Source organism: Pyrus communis, chromosome 4 (assembly GCF_041283825.1).
Source record: "Pyrus communis isolate YQ-2024b chromosome 4, ASM4128382v1, whole genome shotgun sequence".
Taxonomy (NCBI): domain Eukaryota; kingdom Viridiplantae; phylum Streptophyta; class Magnoliopsida; order Rosales; family Rosaceae; genus Pyrus; species Pyrus communis.
The window spans coordinates 20505001-20526430 of record NC_142568.1 but is presented as its reverse complement, the minus strand read 5'-3'; the positions used below and the strand labels follow the sequence as shown (position 1 = coordinate 20526430).

The window sequence follows — 21430 nt, the reverse complement described above, 5'->3', positions numbered from 1 at the left end:
GAATTTTGTTTTCAGTAACTGCGGAGTTTCAGCTCCACCTCATGATGGTCCGCACTCGCTTCCCATTGAAAATGTATGCATGAATCAGCCATCTTTTTTGCTTGGAATCTGATTAACATGCTAACAGATTCTGTTCTTGTATAGCTATTGCCTTCTGCTCTGTTTAATTTGAATCTTTGCGGCAGAACTCTAAAGCTGGTGACTCAGCTCAAATCATTGATTATGCGAAAGGTGGTGTGGATCAAAGTGGAAAATCATGCGAGTTGAAGTTTGGGAGCTACTGCCTTTGGTGTGAACGACAGAGAGAAGACATGAAGGATGCTATGGTGAAGAGATTGAAGGTTCAACTATTTGTGGCTTGAGCATATTTTCCTAATGTCGTGAAACTTCCATCACGGGACAAGTTGTCTCGTGAGTTGAGACAAAATATTCAGGAGGTGGAGCGTGTTCTTGGTGAAAGTACTACAGATGTTGATCTTCCCCCACAGTAAGTCATGGAAACTATTCGTTTATATTCCCATTTTCTGCTCATTCAATGACAACAAAAAAGGGTTTGTGCTACAGATGTTTGTGCCTTCTGGTGCGATTTGGATTTTTACTGATTTTTTTCTCCCTAAGGTAGTCTCCAACGGGAGGGTGGAAACAGAAAAACCCCAAATTTTTGGGTCCAAATCATATTATATGTATTAAAACCCAGTTTTCGGTTACCGTTGATCTATAGTGTGTGGACGGACTTGCCCCTCCAGCTGTTACCATCAACCTATTTCCCTGAATTGCACAGTAAATTTACTAATTTGCCCCTGATGTACAATTGTTGGTCATTGTGGCTTTTCCATTTGTTTCCAAAACAAAGCTTTTTCATTTGTTCATAGATGAATCTCTCCATTTTCCCTTAAATTGAAACAAAAACCTGCGTTCATCCAAATCAACCCTACAATCCTGAAACCAAAATTCATCCAGATCGTTCCAATCTTCAATCTCAAATCGAAATCATAGAGTATCATGAATGGCTCACCTTCCCTATCTCAAAAACAAAAACATCTTAGAAACTTAGCCTTCCCTCTCGCAGTTGAATCCCGTTCGGATTCGGAGAAAATTTTGAAACCTAGAAAAAGCATGGGTTTCCTGGTGAGTTCTCCGATTTTAGGAAAGACTATCACTTCTCTCTCTTCCATCCCTCCCACTGTCTCCGACTCTTGACCTTTTGCATGTGTATTTTACTGTGGAAAAGTTTGAACTTGAATGAATATTTTTAGTTATTTCTGGCAATATTGCATAATGGTTTGAATGTTTGCTTGATTTTGCACTTCCATTTTATACTTTTGTTCGTTTTCTGGCTGGTTGGTGCTGTTTTGTCATTTATTTATACCTGCATACATATATCTTTGCTTTTAAAGGTATGCGTGTTTGGGCACGAACACCATCTCTTACATATGAGTTATCCTTGAGGAGATGCATATGAATTGGATTGCAGCTGAGGCAACTATTTTGTCGCTGTCCCAGACTCCCCAACCATGCCAGGCGTGTAATTCATTACTGGTACGTTAAAGTATGTTAAACACAAGTTTTGGTTTTTTTGTTCCGTAATTAGCTATGTATTTGCCTTAATCTGCATGTGTGTAGTGTAGATAATCTCAACCAACATTATAGAATCCATGTTCTGTGGAAAAATTAGAATGTTCTGAGATGGAAAAGGTTACGATAAATTGGAAGGTAGAAATTCTATTATGAGTTCTCCTGTTGATTTGGGGCAGGTAATATAAACTTTTATGTAAATTTATTTTTTGGATGCTTAATTTCTTCCGAAAACAAATAGTGTTTATCATCACCAAGTGGTACAAAGAATATTTTAAAGTGTTTTTTAACCAATCTATTGTCAAGTTTTCTGGCGGGTTTCTTATTTTATTTTTCGTTGTTTTGCAAGAAACCAGAGCCTTTCCATGCTCAAGAGTTCCACAGGTATGTCACCGCTCTTTTACATATTTCTGCTTTGATTTCCAATACGAGGTTAAAGCCTTTGATTTCCAACAAATTTGAGTTAGGTAATTTGATTTCCCTCAAAGGACATAAATTATGTGTTTTCTTTAATCATTTTGTTATAATATTGAACCCATTTCAATTTATTACCAACCGAATCCTAATTTGTTCAATTTCTTTTCATCTGGCAATTGAGTGTGGTTGTTTGTCGTTCTCTTTGAGGTGAGATAAAGTTTATATCTGTAAATATATGTATCTTAACAACAATCATGGGGGTTGCTAATGGCTTTTTTATTCACTAAATTTTTTGTTTTTTTCAAGTGCTTCTCTAGAATTTAATCCTTTTTGTCATTATTTATATTGCAGAAATTACAAGCTATGCTACAATCCCAGTTAGTGTTTTAAGTTGTTAACTTACTATTTAAACTTCAATTTTCCAGCCCCATTACGAAAATTTGCTAGGCTTTTCAGGTGATGTACATCCATTGCCGACCAGGGTGGACTGTGCATCAAAGATATATATCTTTGTGTGTCTATTTACTTACCCTTTTCGAACTTTATACTTCTCTAGTGAAATGGTAATTTAATTTCTTAAGCTTCCCATTTATCGCTGTAAAAGATGGCCTATTTTCTGAGCATTATATTGTCTACGTTTACACATTATCCAACTTGCTTCCAGGAAATTAAGATTATTAAATGCATGTATAGAATTTTGTTTAAGGGGAGAAAGAATTTTGAATTTAAGTCTTTATTTGATTCTTAAATATTTGTATAATTCAAGGAAAGAACATGTATGCTTCTTTGGTGGATTTCGGTAAGAAAGAAACTTTAATTTTTTCTTGTGGCGGTTTTAAGAACTGAAATGGACATGCATGAGATTGAAGAATTTTTGGTTTATCTTACTGGGATGAGAGGGTATTGTCAGAACAATTGTTTAGCATGACAGTATTAAATAATCAATTTGATAAATTAAAATGGTGTGATTGAATAAGATTATCTGTTGGGTGAACCTATATATGCTTAATAAATTGTTTAATGAATTTTCAATCTCTGTGTATTTGAGATTGCCTTTTTTTTTTTCTTTTTTTTTTTTTAATTTAAATTTTATTTGTGCATGGTCAAGGAAAATTCTGGTATCCAAATCATTTGACTTAATTTTATTTCCAGTTTTAAAAGTTTTTCCTGTAATTTTCTGTAATAAAAGTATTGTTTTGTTGCAAATAGCAGGGCCACTCTGTTTAGGGCTTGAAGATTTCTACATTCACCAGGTTTATCTTCGACTTCAGGTATTTCGTTACTTAAAGTCAACTGCAACTGCACAGTTTGGTTATGATTGGGTAAAATAGGTTGATTATCTGCATATTTCATGAGGATATCAATAGCGACTATCTATCAAATTTTTGTGTGTAAATAGTGTGTAGATGCACATCAAATATTATTTTTTGTATGTAAATAAAATTACATACAAAAAAATTTGTACGGTTAAGGACAGTTAGGAGTTCAATTTGTAAAAGATGTAAATATTAGAACAATGGCAATAGAACCGCCAATCCATATGGTTGTAAATAGATTCCTACATGTAAATAGTATTGCATATTGTATGTATTTAAAACTTTATACATATTTTATACAGTTTTAAAACCTACAGCATCGCGCAGGCACCGTTGCTAGTATATACTAAAACGGTTTCCGATTTTTTCAACTTTGCCATTTTACCATTTCCTGCCTACTCCCCCCTCTCGCTCTTGCTCACCGCTTCATGCCGCTTTATCTCCTTTGTCGCTCACAATCATCGCAAACAACCTCAAACCAACAAATCCATTTTCGCAATTTCTCTTAGAATCGCGGCTTCTCTCTCGCTCACCGCTTACAAATCTCAACCGCAGCCGCACTACAAACCCATCTGGACGGAAAACCCATGAAGAAATCTTGGTCGTCGGCCGACAACCGGACTGCAACATCGTCTTGACTCACCCCATCATCTGCAGATTCTAGCTTCAAGCCCTCTCCGACCCTTCTACCCAAAAGCTCTCTCACCGATTTGTCATCAGGTAATATACTGGAGTTTTAATTTGGCATTTGATTGAAGTTTTCTTTGCATAAAATAAGAAAACAAACTCAAATCCTCAAACTAACATATAAAATTCTACAAATTCTCTCACATTTAATTGAATCGATCTCAAGTGTTAAGGTTTTAGGGTTTAGGTCTCCAAATTCCGGCGAATTGTTTCCGTCTGAACATCGGTGACAAAATATGTTGTTTGGTTGTCGAGAAAATATGTAAAAAAATGATATTCTTCTCAACATATTTAGATAATTTCGTTGGATAAATTCGTCCATGAACCTTAAATTTTATGTTTGATTGGTATATGTTTTCATAATTAGATCATATCAAGCTCCATTCAAGTCCACTTCTATTCATAAGAGCCCATCTTCTGTCAATAGCAACAATGGAGGCTAGGCTTGAAGCCGAACTAGAACCAAAAGAAATTGAAGAGAGTTCTGAACCTCTTCTCAAATACAAGGTAATTAAAACTAAAATATCTTTTTTATGAACCCCAATCAGCTTCTTTGCCCGCTAGGTCTATTGTTCTTCATTTTGCATGTCTTTCGAAGGATATCTGAGGATAGAGATTTAATACTCCTCAATTTGGGATTTCTGTGTTGTAGATTTTGCAACATCGGTTGCATGGGAGATAGGGAAGCCGTTGGTGATGTAGAGGGTGAAGGTTGCTCCACCTAAGGCCATGTAAATAAGGGTAAGGGTCAATATACCTCAGTTTATCACACTGAACTCTACTTCTGCCGAAGGTCAGCAATAATAGCTACTACATACATATAATATACATAATACACACACACACACATATATATATATATATGATTTTATATGATTAACCTTTAAGAATACACACACACACACGTGTATCTATATATATATATATATATATATATATATATGATTTTATATGATTAACCTTTAAGAACACACACACACACACACACACACACATATATCTATATATATATATATGTATATATATATATGATTTTATATGATTAACCTTTAAGAATACACACACACACACACACACATATATATATATGTATATGATTTTATATGATTAACCTTTAAGAATTGCAGATTTGTAAACTATGAGTAGAGTTTTCTAGGCACATTTACTTCGAGTGAATACATTGCTGTTCATTCTGACCTTCTTTCCAAAATCAAGCCCCTTGCTCAGTTGGACAAAGTTTTCATCCTCAGTTGTGCCATACCGACATGTTTGGTGTCCTACTCAATGCTTTAGAGTGTTGAATATGCATCCTAAATTGATACTACATATTGAATCGTTTGAACTGTACTGAATATTTTGTTTTTTAATATCAGGTTTGGGTGCCCCTCTCAATGTAGCAAAAACAAAAAATTATCCTCAGTTGCTATTTATTGGCCTCGCTGTAAGTTTGGACAAACTTTGTTGATCCCAAATTCTTTGTTCTAATAAATTGCATTTATTTTCTTTTCCAAATACTGATACGTGCATGATCTAGGCTACTGAAGGTGCAAGAATTTCTGGTGCACCACTAAGTATTGGGGTGGAGTCGATGGACTTGAAGCCCAAGAGGTTTGACAAAGGTATTTATTTTTTTTTTTTTTACGTTTGGATTTGTATTATTATATCTGGATCCGGAATAGTGATAAACTCGTTGGATGTAAGTCTTCCTCCATACCAATGTTATGTATAGAGAGAGAGGAATAGGCTTAAGCTACTTATGAGTTGGAATTAAACTTGGGATGTGGAGTTTCTTTACATAAGTGGCTTTTAGGGTGATGAATCAAACTCAAAATCTCAAATACAGGAGTGAATGCGTCCGCATGGTGGCTTGGTTTGGAACTAATATCTTACTGTTTTGTGAACTTATAAATGCTGAGACTCAAAACTTATTGTTTTACACAAAACTTAGTCATTTGACAGGATGAACCTTTGTCCAAACGATGCCAAAAAGTCAACAACTACAAGTCATTGGCAATTATTAGAGCTGAGTTAAGGAAAGAGATCCTCTTCAGATCCCTTCCATCAAGTCCAACAAATCCACCCATCCGGATCATTGAAATTTGATTCAACAACTATAAATAGGGGATCCTTTTAAAATTATAATAACTTAAGTTGTTGGATCAAATTTCAATGACCCATATAAGTGAACTTGATGAACTTGGTGGAAGGGATCCGGAGTATCCTTTTCCCTGAGTTAATTGTGATTTTGATCGTTCGACATAAGACCTTAATCAAATAGTACTGTAGATAGTATATGTACGACTTAGTCACCAATGTCTCTGTTGCAGTCTCTGTCATTGGTGACTTAAAATTTTAGCACTACAAAGGATTAGGCATAGACCTAAAGTCTCGAAGCCTTACGGATGAATCTGAGACTCATTTTGGGGGCGATGTCTTTCAGTTTTTACAAATCAATAATAGAATCTTAGACCTTGAAAGCAAAAGTGATAACTCTTAACTAAATGAGTCACAACAGTTTGTCATATTGCCTTCAACTTAACCACAGTTAATTGTTTAGTCTCAAACTATCTCAATTCATTGTAAGGCAATTAGGTCAAATCAATATTGGATACGTTACAACCACTAGAGGTGTCTAGTGGTTGTGGATGAATTCCAAGTCCGTATTCCACACGGCATTTTCTGAGTTCGATTCCTAACATTGGTGAATCATAAGACGGTAGCCAATGAAAGTCTGAAATGCCTCTATGAGTGTGCTTTCGAAAGATAAACTATACTGGTGAAGCCAATAGCTAATCCCATTAAAAAAAAAAAAATTAGATATTATACATACGTACAATGATTGTTCATGGTTGATGGCCTCTGATACTTATTTACGTGTGAACAACGCAGACGTAGAAAAGGGGAGAATCAAACTCCAAGTTTCAATCACAAAGTTAAATACTTTTCACTGTTCGAGCTCCAAATCTCTTCCAAAATGTTGCGTTTTTTATTCCCTTAGCTGGAATTTTCTTTGTGAACGAAAAACCCTATTGTTGGAGTTGTTCTTATTGGTGGGTGTTAGACGGCAATTTGTACTTGGTTTGTGTATTTGGACTTTGACTCACTAAAAGAAAGAATTTTCTTTGTTGTAGTGAATTTGGATATTATATTTAATAGACAATCTCGGTTAAAGTAGTTTGATCATGTGAAACGAAGGCATATACAGATGCTCCGGTTAGAAAATGCAATTATGAGATAAAGGCTTAGGGTAAAAACAGTAGAGGAAGACTTGGAATGAAACTTTTAAGAAAATACATTGAGTATTTGAAGCTAATGGAAGAGTTGGCGCAAAACCGAGCGCAGTGACGTTGTAAGATTTATATAGCCGACTCTACTTAATAAAATAAGGCTTTATTATTATTGTAGACACAGTCACACTCTAGAAATCGTCTGTTTGAATAAGATGTAAATTTTTATTCAACAATCATGGGGATCTAATCTTTGATTAAATATGCTTGAATGCTAAGAAAACAAAAGGAGAAGAAGACCCTACCTTCATAAAAATGGCCTCAACCGTCACCACCACCTAGTGGAGGCAATGACATTAGTTACAGACACACCATAGGTCGTCCTTACTCCTTACTCCTCTTATCTATTTCTTATGAAACTGGTTCCCAGATTGACCCGCCATTCGAATCCAATGGTTGTAGTGCCTCATGAGTTTTGATCTAGTGTTGCGAGCTAACTATATCCTTTTTAAATTGAATGACTCAAATTCAATTTAATCAATTTTAACTGTAATAAAAATATCAAATGGCTCAAATTTAAATTAAACTGTCAAAATAACATTATTTATTAACCAAATCATATCCAACACCAAAACTCTATAAATACACATCCATGTGTTCATTAATCCATTAAAATTTCAATTTTCTCAACAATTTTTTTTGTTCAGAATTTGAATTTTTTTACATCAAATGTTTGCAAAAATAAAACAACATAGATTATACAAAAGCTAATTCCAAAATTATTAACAAAAAAAAAAAATCAACTAAATATGAAGTTTAACAAATTATAAAGTTTGGGGTGGAAAAAAAATGTCTAACCTCAAGTGTCGAACTCACTATTGCTGGCAGTTGCAATGCTAATAATGGTTTAGGGGTTCACGACACAGATGTAGGCCAGCAACGTTTGGTTTGGGATGAAAGGATTCTTTGCCATCCAAATGGAAGTAGATTTTTTTGTGTCAACTGTCTCTCTTGTCCAAACATCAATTTAGTTGCAATATTAGGGAAGTATCAAGTGTCACTCCTCACTTGGATAAGAAGTATGGTTATTGTAAGCTCATAGTCACGAGAACAATTTACATGAAACGAGTGTTGGCGTGAGTCAACGTTTTTTATATTTATTGTAAATTTGTAATTTCTTTATGGATAGGGATTTCATTCTTGATGAGGGATTTCATGCATCTTGTACTTGTATCAATCTTCCTCGAAAGAAGAATATACAACAATTACCCTAAAATTTTCCTACAATTTTATAGATAGCTATTAGCTACTATGAAGTTCCGGTCCAATAATACATTCTCAAATATATGGAAAAAAGCCTTATACATGACAATGTATTGTTCGAGCTCCAAATCTCTTCCAAAATGTTGCGTTTTTTATTCCCTTAGCTTGAATTTTCTTTGTGAACGAAAAACCCTATTGTTGGGGTTGTTCTTATTGGTGGGTGTTAGACGGCAATTTGTACTTGGTTTGTGTATTTGGACTTTGACTCACTAAAAGAAAGAATTTTCTTTGTTGAAGTGAATTTGGATATTTTATTTATTAGACAGTCTCAGATAAGGTGGTTTGATCATGTGAAACGAAGGCATATACAGATGTTCCGGTTAGAAAATACGATTATAGGACAGAGGCTTAGGGCAAAAGGAGTAGAGAAAGACTTGGAAGGAAACTTTAAGAAAAGACATGGAGTATTTGGAGCTAATGGAAGACTTGACTCAAAACCGAGCGCAGTAATGTTCTAAGATTCATATAGCCGACTCCACTTAGTCAAATAAGGCTTTATTGTTGTCGTAGACACAGTCACACTCTAGAAATAGTCTGTTTGAATAAGATGTAAATTTTTATTCAACAATCACGGGGATCTAATCTTTGATTAAATATGCTTGAATGCTAAGAAAACAAAAGGAGAAGAAGACCCTACCTTCATAAAAATGGCCTCAACCTTCACCACCACCTAGTGGAGGCAATGACATTAGTTACAGACACACCATAGTTCGTCCTTACTCCTTACTCCTCTTATCCATTTCTTACGAAAACTGGTTCCTAGTTGCAGATAAATTAGGGTTTAACTTATATGTTTTAATGCCATGTATTTGTAAAATACGAGAGAAACTTGCTTGCAAGGATGTTATTGGCGGCATCTCTGTTAATAATGTGCGGTCAAGTGTTATAACTTGTTCAATATCTTTTAAGCCTATAATGCATCCTCGTATATTTTAGTGTGTCGACCTAGACACGAATACAATCAGTTTACCAAATTGATTGCATGTAAGTTCTTCTCATTTAAGACGGGTGATGCACTTAAGAAAGAATGACTCTATAAACAATTACTATATATATATATTGTTTGACTCCTTACATATAAAAAAGTTATTTTTCTTCCACATGAACATCTTTAAAAAAATTATTTGATTTAGAAATCCTTTAGTTATTCATATGAATCACACAAATTGATGGTTCATAATAAGGGTGTTACTTGTTATCATGATTGTTGATTGGTTTGGCATATATGGATAACTAAATTGGGTCCAAACGAATGAATTTATGTAGAGATAGTTGTTAGACGGTGATAAAAAGAATGAACAATTCCGATAATAATACGACAAAATTATATCATGTCATGGCTGAAGGAGGAAGAATAACCATATGTATTGTCTCTTAATTTTGAGTGGTCAAATTGATTATTTTTTAAATTACAATTGTCGATTATCGATATTTGATTGTTATGTTCTTATGTGATCGATATATCGTTATCTAATTTTGGTTAGTTCTGAACATATTAGATATTTCCTTAGAAAACGACATTATTGCATTCAACAAGAAAATGGATGAAACCAGGAATCGGTCCCAGCAGAAGGAGGAGGAGCCCGTCGCCTTTAATTTGCAAGTTGTAATCTTAATTAATTTTCATAATTTAATTGAGAGTCCCATTTGGTCATATATTCAAAAGAAACCTGCTTTGCTTGTTCATATTGCTGCCTTCACTGTATTTGTATTCTGCGTTTTCTTCTCTCAAATCGCGCGGGCGGGCAGAGGAAACGGTAAAACCTCCCACTTTATTTAATTAGTTTAATTTAATCTAATTCTATGCTAATGGACTATGACTACGACAGAGAGTGATTAGGATGATGGTTGCTTTTTGTTCTGGACTAACTGGAAAGATCAGATGATTTTGGTTTGTGGGTTTAATCAAATTGCTTTGGCTTCTAAGACAAGGCTTAATCATTTAAAAGAGGCTGAAAAAAGCCAGCCCTAAACCTTTTTCTCTCTAGTTTCTCTCTCTCTAGATATTGTAGCCTGCAGGGTATTTTTTTGGAGACAGTTGAAAGAACCCAACTCAGGAAATCCAGCTTTACTGCTCAGAAATAAGCAGAGCTTCCAAAAAAAGCACTTTTTTGGTTGCATGGTGCTTGGTGGGAACGTGGAGATTTAGCATGTACATGCATGCGTAGGACTCTTATTAAATAAAATTCCAACTATCTAAGTGGTGTAGTAGTTGGTATGTAGTGGAAGAAGATATGTTTGAAAAGTGCTTTTTTGGACATTTCAAGGAAGTAAAATTTTGTACAAATGTGCTTTTTGGCTCCTGCTTACCAGCTGATCGGTCTCACAGATTAACACACAAATTCCCCGAGGCAACCATGCGGCTGCTGCTGCTCTTTCTGGCTTTCTGCTTCTCTGGAATTCATGTGATCTCTTCTTCTACACACCCAGATGATGGTATGCATAGTCTTAAATATCAATATATACATATATATATATATATATATATATATATATTGATCTCTTAATTCATGGGAAAATTGGGTTTTGTGTAGTTTCTACTTTTGGTCTACAATTTCAAGGCTACCTTCATATCCGTTGACTTGATAGGTTTTTTGTGATATCATGTTCATCTTCCTATTCTCTGTGATGATATTCCAAATCAATCATCTGTTATTATATGGGAAAGTAAAAACGAATGACACAGTGTGATTGGTTTGGGATACCAGTATTGTGCATCCTTGGTGTAGATTCTTTTGTGTGTTGACACGCCCGACCCCGATATCCTCCAAATACCTGAGGTAGGCACGTGTTGTCCGACACTCGAAGGTGACGAAGCCATACAAACATTGATGTGAAGTAACGAACATACATAAAACTTATAAATTTAATTACAATACTTATGCAATTGAGGAACGTGTTCAGAGCATACAACTAATCCTAGACACTAAAAATGAATAATATAAAATTGAATGAACAAAGAGATGGGTCCTACACTGAGAGGACTCGAAGATGCCGATGCGGGAGTGCCTTAATGTTAGGATTGTACGCCTTGATTCTAAGTCCTGAGGGGGCGCAAAACAAAACATGAGTGGACCAAGTTGATATATATATATATATATATATATATATATATAAGTAGTACAAAAATAGTTATTCAACAATGTACTAACCCCCAAAGTTTATGAAAACTCAATAGCATAAGATATAATAGGTTTTCCAAAACCCTAGCATGCCATAAAAACCTTCATAAAACATATATTGTATATAGTGTGCTTAGTAGTGGTATATATATATATAAGGCATATACATATATATAATATTTCATTCGCCCGAAGGCATATAGAACATTTCTTCATTCATCCGAAGGTTTTACATCACGCGCTCGTAGGTAGATCATTCGCATGTAGGTCGTAGGCACTACATCTCCCAGCCGTAGCCAATATAAATATCTTCCGCCCATAAGCCCTACACACGTTCGACCGAAGCCAATATAAATATCATTCGTCCGTAGGCCCTACACACGCCTGGCCGAAGCTAATCATATATCTTCTGCCTGTAAGCACCAACTAAACGCTCGGTTGAAGCCAATCATATGTATCCAACCCACACCCGGTCGTAGCCAATCATATATATATATATATATATCCAACCCACAACCGGTCGTAGCCAGTCATATGTATCCAACCCACACCCGGTTGTAGCCAATCATATAAGTATCGTTTGCCCGTAGGCAGTAACATTCGAATAACCACTAAGTAAGTACATAAGGACATTAACATAATATTTCTAATATCTATATATATATATATATATATCTATTTTAATCGGACTTTAGTAGCTAAAACGTCATATCGTAAAACCTATTCGTAATATATAGTCATCAATCATATATACTACGAAGAGCGTAAAATCAATAAAGCATGGTAATTCGTAAAGCATGAAACTAATTTACTCATAAACGTTTCATAAAACGTAGCCATTAAATCATGTTTTTCATGTATGCATTTCTAGCAATTAAAACATGCATTTTGGAAAGGGTCCACTCACCTTACACCGTTGGCAAAGAGCTGTGCAAACAAGCGTGGATGGAAATGCCACTAACAATTGCACCTAAGCACATAAGGGTACCAATTAATAAAACTATACTAAAACGATTGAATTAGAGAAAACAGATGTCGAAAACGGATTCAGGACGTCAAATTTAGTCTAGGAGGGGTCTCAGACCGAACCCGAAAAAGTCAACCCAAAAGTCAACATTGATGGGTCAACGGTCAACGGTCAAATGGGTCAGTCAAACGGGTTGGGTTGGATCCGGTTAGGGTTTAAGGTTTTGGACTTGAGTTAGGGTGAGGTTTGTGGGTTAGGGCCTAGGCTAATGGGTAGTAGATTGGGCTTTGGGTTTGGGCTGATTGCATGGCCCAAAGGGTTAGGTTATTGGGTTGAACCTAGGTTGGGTTTGATACAAATTTGGGCTTGGGTCACAAAGGCCGAATGTTTGGGCTGGTTTCAGGTTGGGTCACGGGTCGGGAAGAAAGAGGGGGAGAGGGAATAGTGGGCCGGGGGACAAATTTGTAATAGTGACCCCCAAGTGGCTTTCCAATTAAGACTAATCATCAACCCCAATTTAAAATAAAATATCCCACCCATAGTGCAATTATGAAATTGCCCTTCCGTTACATAATATCCGAACGGGTCGTTACAGTGTACTTAGCAATTAGTCCATTTAATTTTGGTCTAATATGAATTATTTTGAAGTTTTGGTTAAATTTCGTTCTAAACCCTCATTGTTTCTATTAAAGGTAGTTGATTGATTTATAAGTTTGTTGATCCAGCTAATGCACTCCAAACCTTGAGGCAGACATGGAGCAACGTTCCACCCAGCTGGGAAAAGTCAAACGATCCATGTGGGGAGCGCTGGGAAGGCATCACTTGCAACGGTTCGAGGGTGACTGCATTGTGAGTGTTGTTCATCTTCGAATTCTGATGTGATAGTTGTAATTACGAGCATTCTTGCTTACTTTCTTAATCGGATTTTGAATTCGAACCTCTTCTGATGTTCACTGTGCAGGGAATTATCAGGAATGAACGTGGAAGGGAAAATTGAAGGTGACATTGCAGGGCTCTCTGAGTTAAGATCCTTGTGAGTGCGATTGTTCATCCTTTCATACCAGCATTATTGTTTGCAGTATATTATGAACTGAGCAACACACAACAAATTTGATGTCTAATTACAAAAATATGCATAAAACATGTTTATTTTGCCAAAAAGAATTACAAAACAACAGCAAAACGAGTCCGAGGGACTCCAGTAGCATCATCAATAAGAGCTGATCTAATTCAAATGGGAGGCTCATCAAAAATAAGAACACCAATATCCATATTATTGTTGGAGAACAATTTAGAAACAATAAAATAACAGAAATACAGAACTGAAATACTTATACTTTATTATTAAAAAATATTTGTAATACAGAATGCAATTATGTTATAGTAACAAAAAAATTAAAATGATACTAACTTGAATGAATTGAAGGTGGAGGCTAGCGCAAACGCTATGTCCTTCGAACACTATTTCCGTCCCACTCGTGTGCTTGTGGTTCTACAACGTCTGCTCGACCAGGATACAACTACCTAATTCTACAACCCGCACTGGATTATAGAACTCTAGCGAATTGCTTTGTGTGTTTACTCTCTGGAAATTTTGTACGGAAGACAAGGGGGAAGAAAAAAAATATGATCTTTGATGGAACTGAGGACTCTAGTTATATAGGCTCTTTCATACCTCTTCATACACCTTTTGGATGTATTTGAAGCTATACAACTCTTTCCAAAGAGATACACCTCTTTCCAAAGAGTTGTGTCTATTAATCAAAACGTTTTTAATTAATTTAATTAAAAACTTAATTCGAAATTAAAACTAATTGATCAAATTAATTTTAATTCCTTGGCCCTAAGGCCCAAGGCCTTTGTCTTGATTAATTAATATTAATTAATATTAATATTATAGTATAATCTTCAAGCCTAATCCACACAACTATAAGGCCTAAGCCTTCAATCCATTTCCAAATGGTCCAAGTTCTAATTACTAAGATAAAGGAATAAGCCTATATAAAGGCTAGTGAAAAAATACTGTTGACCAATGTGAGACAAGAGGATCTCAAACTCCTACAATTATAACTCCAGTTAGCCAACTGATCTGCCACAATATTCTTCCCTCTGTAAATGTGATTCAATTCACACCTCCTCAATTGTCTCATTATTAATCTGCAGCTATGCATAATTGTCTCCAAAGGATGGAAATTATCAACTTGGGTTTGCTTCAACAACATAACAATAGCCTTGGAATCCATCTCAATATGAAGATCAATAGCACCCTTATCAATAGCAAGCTGTAAACCAAAGTATAAACTCCATAATTCAGCATCACAAACTTGCCCTTGTCCCAAATTCACAGCAAAGCCACCTAACCAGTTGCCATTATGATCTCTTAGTACGCCACCAACCCCGATTCGACTAGAATTTGTCCTTCTAGATCCATCCACATTTAACTTACACCAACCTACATCAGGATGATCCCAAGAGAGTGAAATTTGCGTCTTGACAGGATTAACAGAAGACTTCACACAAGCCTTCAACCATTCAGCCACATCTCTCACGATGATTGCTTTCGGATCCATAGGCATGACACATTAACAAAAAAAAATCTGCTTGTTTCTCCATTTCCAAATATACCAGCAAATAAAAAGGAAAAGAGTACACCAAACACCCTTATTGGTCCATTTTGAACTTACTTTCAGATTTGCCAGCAGCCAAGCTTTAAACTCAAGAGTTTGGGCATTCCTCAGTTGCCTTGGAATTCCTATACTTTCCCAAGTACACATAGCCCTGGAACAATCTTTAAAAAATATAAGCAATGGATTCAATTGGTCCACAACAAGTCATACAAGAAGAATCAGACGTTATTTGTCTTTTAACTCGCTGCTCATTAGAATGCAATCTCCCTTTACTCATCAACCAAAGAAAAACTTTTAGCTTGAGTGGAACATTAATTTTCCAAATAAAATCCCAACAAGAATCAGGCAAATCCTCTCCATCAAAGCAAAGATTATGAGATGACTTAACGGTGAAAACTCCATTAGAAACACATCTCCAAATAATTTTATCCATACCTGCACCAGTAGTACCAGCAGGCCGACATATAACTTTTTGAACCATATCTTATGGCAACACATCTCTGAGTTTTTCAAGATCCCACCAACCATTACTTAAAAACTCAGAGACAGCACAATCAATATTGGAATTAGCAACATCAATAGTTTCAATTAAAGGGACATTTAAGACCCATGAATCCTTCCAAAATTTCACTCTCACCATTGCCAATTCTCCAAGTCATGCCCTTTTTAAGAAGATTAGCTCCATACAGAATTCCTTTCCAAGAATGAGAACACTCATTTCTTTCATGAATTTTGGGGTCTAAAATAGAATAGCCTTTCAAATACTTGGCCTGATAAATTTGAGACCAAAAGAGCCTTTCAAATACTTAGCATGAATCCTCCACCCTAACTTGGCCAAAAGAGCCTGATTCATTACACAAGCTCTCTTAATCCCCAAACCACCCTTACTTTTAGGTCTGCAAACCATACTCCATTGGCACAAATGAACTTTTTTCTTTTGATCGGTATCCCCCCACAAAAAATCCCTGTTCAGCTTGTCTAACTCTTCACACACACTAGCAGGAAGCTTGGTCGTTTGCATGGCATAAACTGGTATGGACGAGGTAACAGCTTGAATTAAGGTAATTCTTCCAGCCATGGACAATACCTTGCTCTTCCAAGTTGCCAACCTCTTCTGAACTTTATCAATAACGCCTGAATAAGTAGCCTTTGAAACTCTAGTATGAATTTGAGGCATTCCTAAATAATTCCCAAGACTCTCAGAGACTGGAGAGCCACAAATTGCACTAATACTATTAACAACATCCTTGGATGTGTTTGGAGAACAATAAATAACAGATTTTTCAAAGTTAACAGCTTGACCAGAAGCTTTGCAAAAAATTTCAAGGAACCTTTTCATTAATCTTGCTTGCTTTGGAGTAGCTTCAGAAAACAAAATTAAATCATCAGCCAAAAAGAGATGAGAGACCCCATGTCCAGATTGAGAAGCCTTAACAGGTTTCCACCTTCCTCTGTTCACAGTTGCAGAAATTAAATGAGAGTTTCTCAATACATAGCACAAACAAATAAGGGGACAAATGATCCCCTTGCCGAATACCGTTTTGAGGAGTAAAACAATCTGTTTATTCACCAGTGAAACAAATTTGGTACTTAACGGTGGATACACATTCCATCTTAAGTTGAACCAAATTCGAAGGCAACCCAACCTCATTCAGTACATACTCAATAACTTCCAATTAAGTCTGTCATAAGCCTTAGAGAGATCAATTTTCCAGGCGAAAAATCCTTTTTGGCCTTTTGACATTCTGAACTTGTGAAGAATTTCTTGAGCAATAAGGATATTGTCAGAAATTTGTATACCAGGAACAAAACTACCCTGATTAGGACTAACCAGATGAGGCAAAAGAGGTCTGATTCTAGCAACAATGATTTTAGAGAGCACTTTATATAGAGTTCAACAAAGACTAATAGGTCTAAAATTCAACATCTTTTGAGGATTATCAATTTTAGGGACCAAAGTTATCAGCATACTGTTTAACCCCGCAGGCAATCTCATTGGGTGAAAAGCATTCCATACCATTTCAAAGATATCATTAGCACATATATTCCTCTGACTTTGATAAAAGCAAGCAGGAAAACCATCAATACCTGGAGCTTTACGGCCTCCAATATTAAAGAGGCTTTCCTTGACTTCAACCATATCGATATCTTTGATAAGAGCTTCATGATCATCATCATGTATATCAGGAAAAAGATTAGGAAAAGATTCCATTTGCTTAGACTTTTGCCCGTGGGAAAAAATAGTTTGAAAGTACTCCACTTCCAACTTTTTCAGATCAGAAGACTCCGATATCCAAGCACCTTGATTGTTAATGAGCCCCTCAATTCTATTTCTTCTCCTCTTTACAATAGTAGTGAGATGAAAAAGTTTGTATTACGATCACCTTCTTGAAGCCACCTCAACCGAGACTTTTGATGCCAAAATATAGCCTCCTCATTCAAAACTACATTATATTCAGAAATCAACTCATTCTCCAATTTAAAAAGAAATTTATTAGGCCCACGACACAAAGCTTTTTGAATCCCATCAATTCTTGCTAGAAGTCTGCACTTGAATATTCCACTTCTTAAGCGGTTCAACAAGAGCACAAGTTTTATTAACAACCGAACCTCCACCATTACTCCAATAACCATCAACAAACTCTTTGAAATTTTCATGCCACAACCACATAGCTTCAAAACGAAAAGGATGATGCTTGGGAGAAAATGAATGATGAGAATTTAAGCATATCTTAATTGGGCAGTGATCTGACTTGGTTCGCGGGAGATGGTGAACATAAGCTTCAGAGAAAAGGCTCCTCCAACTCATATTACAAATCCCTCGATCAATTCTTTCTAAAAAAATTTTATTAGTCCAAGTAAATTTAGGACCAATAAAACCCAAATCAATCATATAATTCATATCCACCTAGGATTTGAAGCCTTTTAATCTGCATAATGGAGCACCACCCAGTTTATCTTCCACACACAACATGTCATTGAAATCCCCAACAATTAACCAAGGCAATTGATGACAATCGGCTACAAAAACCAAATAATCCCACAATCTCTCTCTTTTAGTAGCACAAGGGCTAGCATAGACAGCAGTGAAAATCTAATGGTTCTGACCAACGCCTCTCACAACAACAGAAATAGCTTGGTCAATGGTACCGATAACTTCCACCTTTAATCTAGAATCCTTCCACAAAATCCACAAACCACCAGAGAAGCCAACAACCTCCACAATCTCAAAGCACGGAAAACCAAGAGATTTCACTACTAAAACAGCTTTCTGACCACTAATCATGGGCTCACAAATAACCAAATTCTCCATTTGGTGAATATTAATTAAATCTGCAACATTATCTTTAAACTCAGTGCAACCAGCACCTCTAGAGTTCCGTAGTACAATGTTCATCATAAAGCTGGAGGAGATAAATAAAACCAAGGCATAAAGCCTAGCAACCCATAAGGGTTGCCTCCACATGGGGGGCACACATCTCATCAGACTTAGCTGAATAAGAATCCTCGGATGAACGAGATCACTGAATAATTGAACCTGGAATAGCATGATCAGTATTCATCATCTCTTCACCTGGATTCAGATCACACGCAGCTCACTCAACACCGCTGCCACTTGCATTGGATGATTGGTGACCAAAAATACATGTTCCCTTCGACATATTTGAACCATAGTACATATCATTCTTGAAGGCATTAAAATTAAATTTGAACGGCTGAGCCTCAACATTACTAATAGAACTAGAACTTAACCTTCTCACCAAAGGTTGTCTTAGCTGCCCCAAATTATCAGTGCTCAGTCGGGAATGAGCATTTGGCTTACCACCAAAGTTAGAGATTTCAGCAAGTGCATCCCGATCACCAGTTTCCTTCTTCCTAGCCACCCAAATTTTCCTTTCAATAGACCCTTCACCCTTCTCACCATCTATGCCACTTCCCACATTGCCCTCATTCAGACTTTTATCTTCCCCATTAAGCGCACTGAACCTTGACCCCTGCCCATTAAAAGAAACATCCACGCCTCCCTGTCCATTATTTATTTTCCAAGGTATACCTCTAGGCTTAACTTGCATCCATGTACCATGAATAGCAGAAACATCATCTCTACTTTGAGTAGACTTTACTATAGGCTCATCCACATTCATACTATTACTCTTATTTTCACCACCATCAACCTTTTCCACCGTAGGATCAATGATATGCCCCGATCCCGATGTCTGAGGGACATCGGGATGGCCCCGTACTGGCCAACACCCGAAGGTGACGCAAGCCATTTAATGAATGCATATGCTAAGAACATGTAAAACATGCATATAAATTTCGCTCGAAATACTAATCAAATATAAGTCTTAAAAAATACCATAAAAATATTCAACTGCCAACAATGAATATAATGATGATGCATGTTATGTTCAGAGCATACATCTAAGAAAGAATACAAGTGGAAGGTGTTATTACAATGATGTCAAAGCAGAGATGATGGCACAATGTCACTGGTGGGGGAATGCCTCGTAGGTCGGATCGTATTCCTCGTTCCTATGTCCTGAGGGGGCGCAAAACAAATATAAGTGGACCAAGTTGATATATATATATATATATATATATATATATATAATACTGAAAGAGTTATTCAACATACTAACCCCAAATTTTTAATGAAAACTCAGTGTAATATGTAGTTGGTTTTTCGAAAACCCTAGCATGCCATAAAACCTTTCCAAAACATATCTCGTATATAGTGTGCTAACTAGTGGTATCAGTTGTAACGACCCAAAATTCTTATTTGGAAGCTAAATCCAGTAATAGGCCAAAATAAAGTCATGGTTAATCTCTACACTATTAACCATAACAAATTTCTTTCGTTAAAAGAAATTCAGCACAATATTAAATTTGGGTTATTTTTATGGCTGCATCTAACCGTCTTGTTAGACTACCTACGTACCCTGCGAAGGGATCAAGCCATTCGTAGTTCATCATTATGCTTCTAGAACAACATCTCTCCACAATCTGCAGAAAAACAACACTATTGGACCAAGTTTAGGCTCCCCTTGAAGCATTCAAAACTAAACCAAATCATGTAATATTATATGGGTTTTGAAGCTTGTATTCTGTACTTTAAAGGCATATAAAGTTTGTAGAAAACAGAGCTCTAAATCAGAAGTTATGCCAAAAAGAAAATGGAGTCTTGAAACTGGAAATCCAGTTTTCTGCTCTTGTCTGGTGGCCCTGTGACTCAACTTTGGACATAATTTTGATCAATCAAAATTCAACAGAATTTAGTGAAATCAAATGGGTTTTGATCACAGACATGTCTAATTTCAAAACACACAATATTAGATCAAAAGGAACTCACGAGGACATAGAAATCAAGAGCCAAGTAGGCTACTTGAAACATAGTTTCTTTCTGCAAAATGAACAAGTTTTCTGCAATGTTAAACCCATACTCCTTTAATCCAATTTACAATTCCAGGGCAATCCCAAACTATCCAGGAATCATATTTAACTTCTATTTCTATGTGTTAGCTTACCCATCTCATGCTTAATTCTTCCTCTTTTAGCCAAAGACTACAAACAATTCAATAAAATTAAGGTATGTACCATTTCTTGTTTTTGTCCTGCCCTCCAAAGTCATTCATCAATCTACCACTTAGCTACTAAGCTCTTAAATCAATGTTACCACTATAAATCCTCAACAAGAACACCAGAAATTCAAGTTAAACACATAAATATCAAACTTGTTCGAAAATGAAACTTGAAATTTGGAAGATCCACTTACATATCCTGGAAGCGCATGAAGGGAGGAGTATTTTCTCACTTGGGTCGAGACCTATCTCCTGGGAGGTTAGCCAGAATCGGCGGAAAAACTACGAAAACCGTCGAAGCTTCTAGGCTTCAACATATGGGCACGCTTGGTTCCAGCACATGGCTTTGGTATCAAATTGAAGAGGGTTTCGCTACAAATACATAGACTTCAACCGTGCGTGATTTCGTTGCCGTACGAGAAAGCTATGATTCCTTGAAATTTTTGGAGTGAAGGAGAATTAAAGGGGAGAAGAACACATCAGCCCCCTGCTGGTTTTTCACGCAAGGAAGAAGAGAAATGAAGTCATTAGCTTCCAGAAAGTTCTAGTTGAATTTACTAAAATGTCATTTTATTTAGAAAATTCGT

General features: G+C 36.1%; 2 protein-coding genes across 51 annotated transcripts in view; both read left to right on the top strand.

Annotated features, from left to right (window-relative positions):
• LOC137723692 (uncharacterized) overlaps positions 1-21430 on the top strand; it is a 56220-nt gene that overhangs the window by 2453 nt on the left and 32337 nt on the right. For 2 of the 50 annotated variants that reach the window (XM_088692915.1, XM_088692866.1), the window contains 8 exons: positions 16-73; positions 186-487; positions 1398-1539; positions 1925-3263; positions 3864-4028; positions 4363-4502; positions 4648-5436; positions 5530-5877. In XM_088692915.1, the coding sequence (XP_088549041.1) occupies positions 16-73; positions 186-267 (140 nt within the window). In that variant the 3' untranslated portion in view covers positions 268-487; positions 1398-1539; positions 1925-3263; ... (2 more) ...; positions 4648-5436; positions 5530-5877. Of the gene's footprint in view, positions 1-15; positions 74-144; positions 488-1397; positions 1540-1924; positions 3264-3610; positions 4029-4362; positions 4503-4647; positions 5437-5529; positions 5878-21430 lie in introns of those variants that run through there. The other 48 variants (XM_088692904.1, XM_088692899.1, XM_088692905.1 and 45 more) reach the window with 47 other exon arrangements.
• The window catches only part of LOC137723693 (leucine-rich repeat receptor protein kinase HPCA1-like), a 22950-nt gene continuing 11639 nt past the window's right edge, over positions 10120-21430 (top strand). The window contains exons 1-4 of the mRNA XM_068462888.2: positions 10120-10302; positions 10875-10981; positions 13360-13483; positions 13596-13667. Of these exons, the coding sequence (XP_068318989.2) occupies positions 10903-10981; positions 13360-13483; positions 13596-13667 (275 nt within the window). The 5' untranslated portion in view covers positions 10120-10302; positions 10875-10902. The remainder of the gene's footprint in view (positions 10303-10874; positions 10982-13359; positions 13484-13595; positions 13668-21430) is intronic.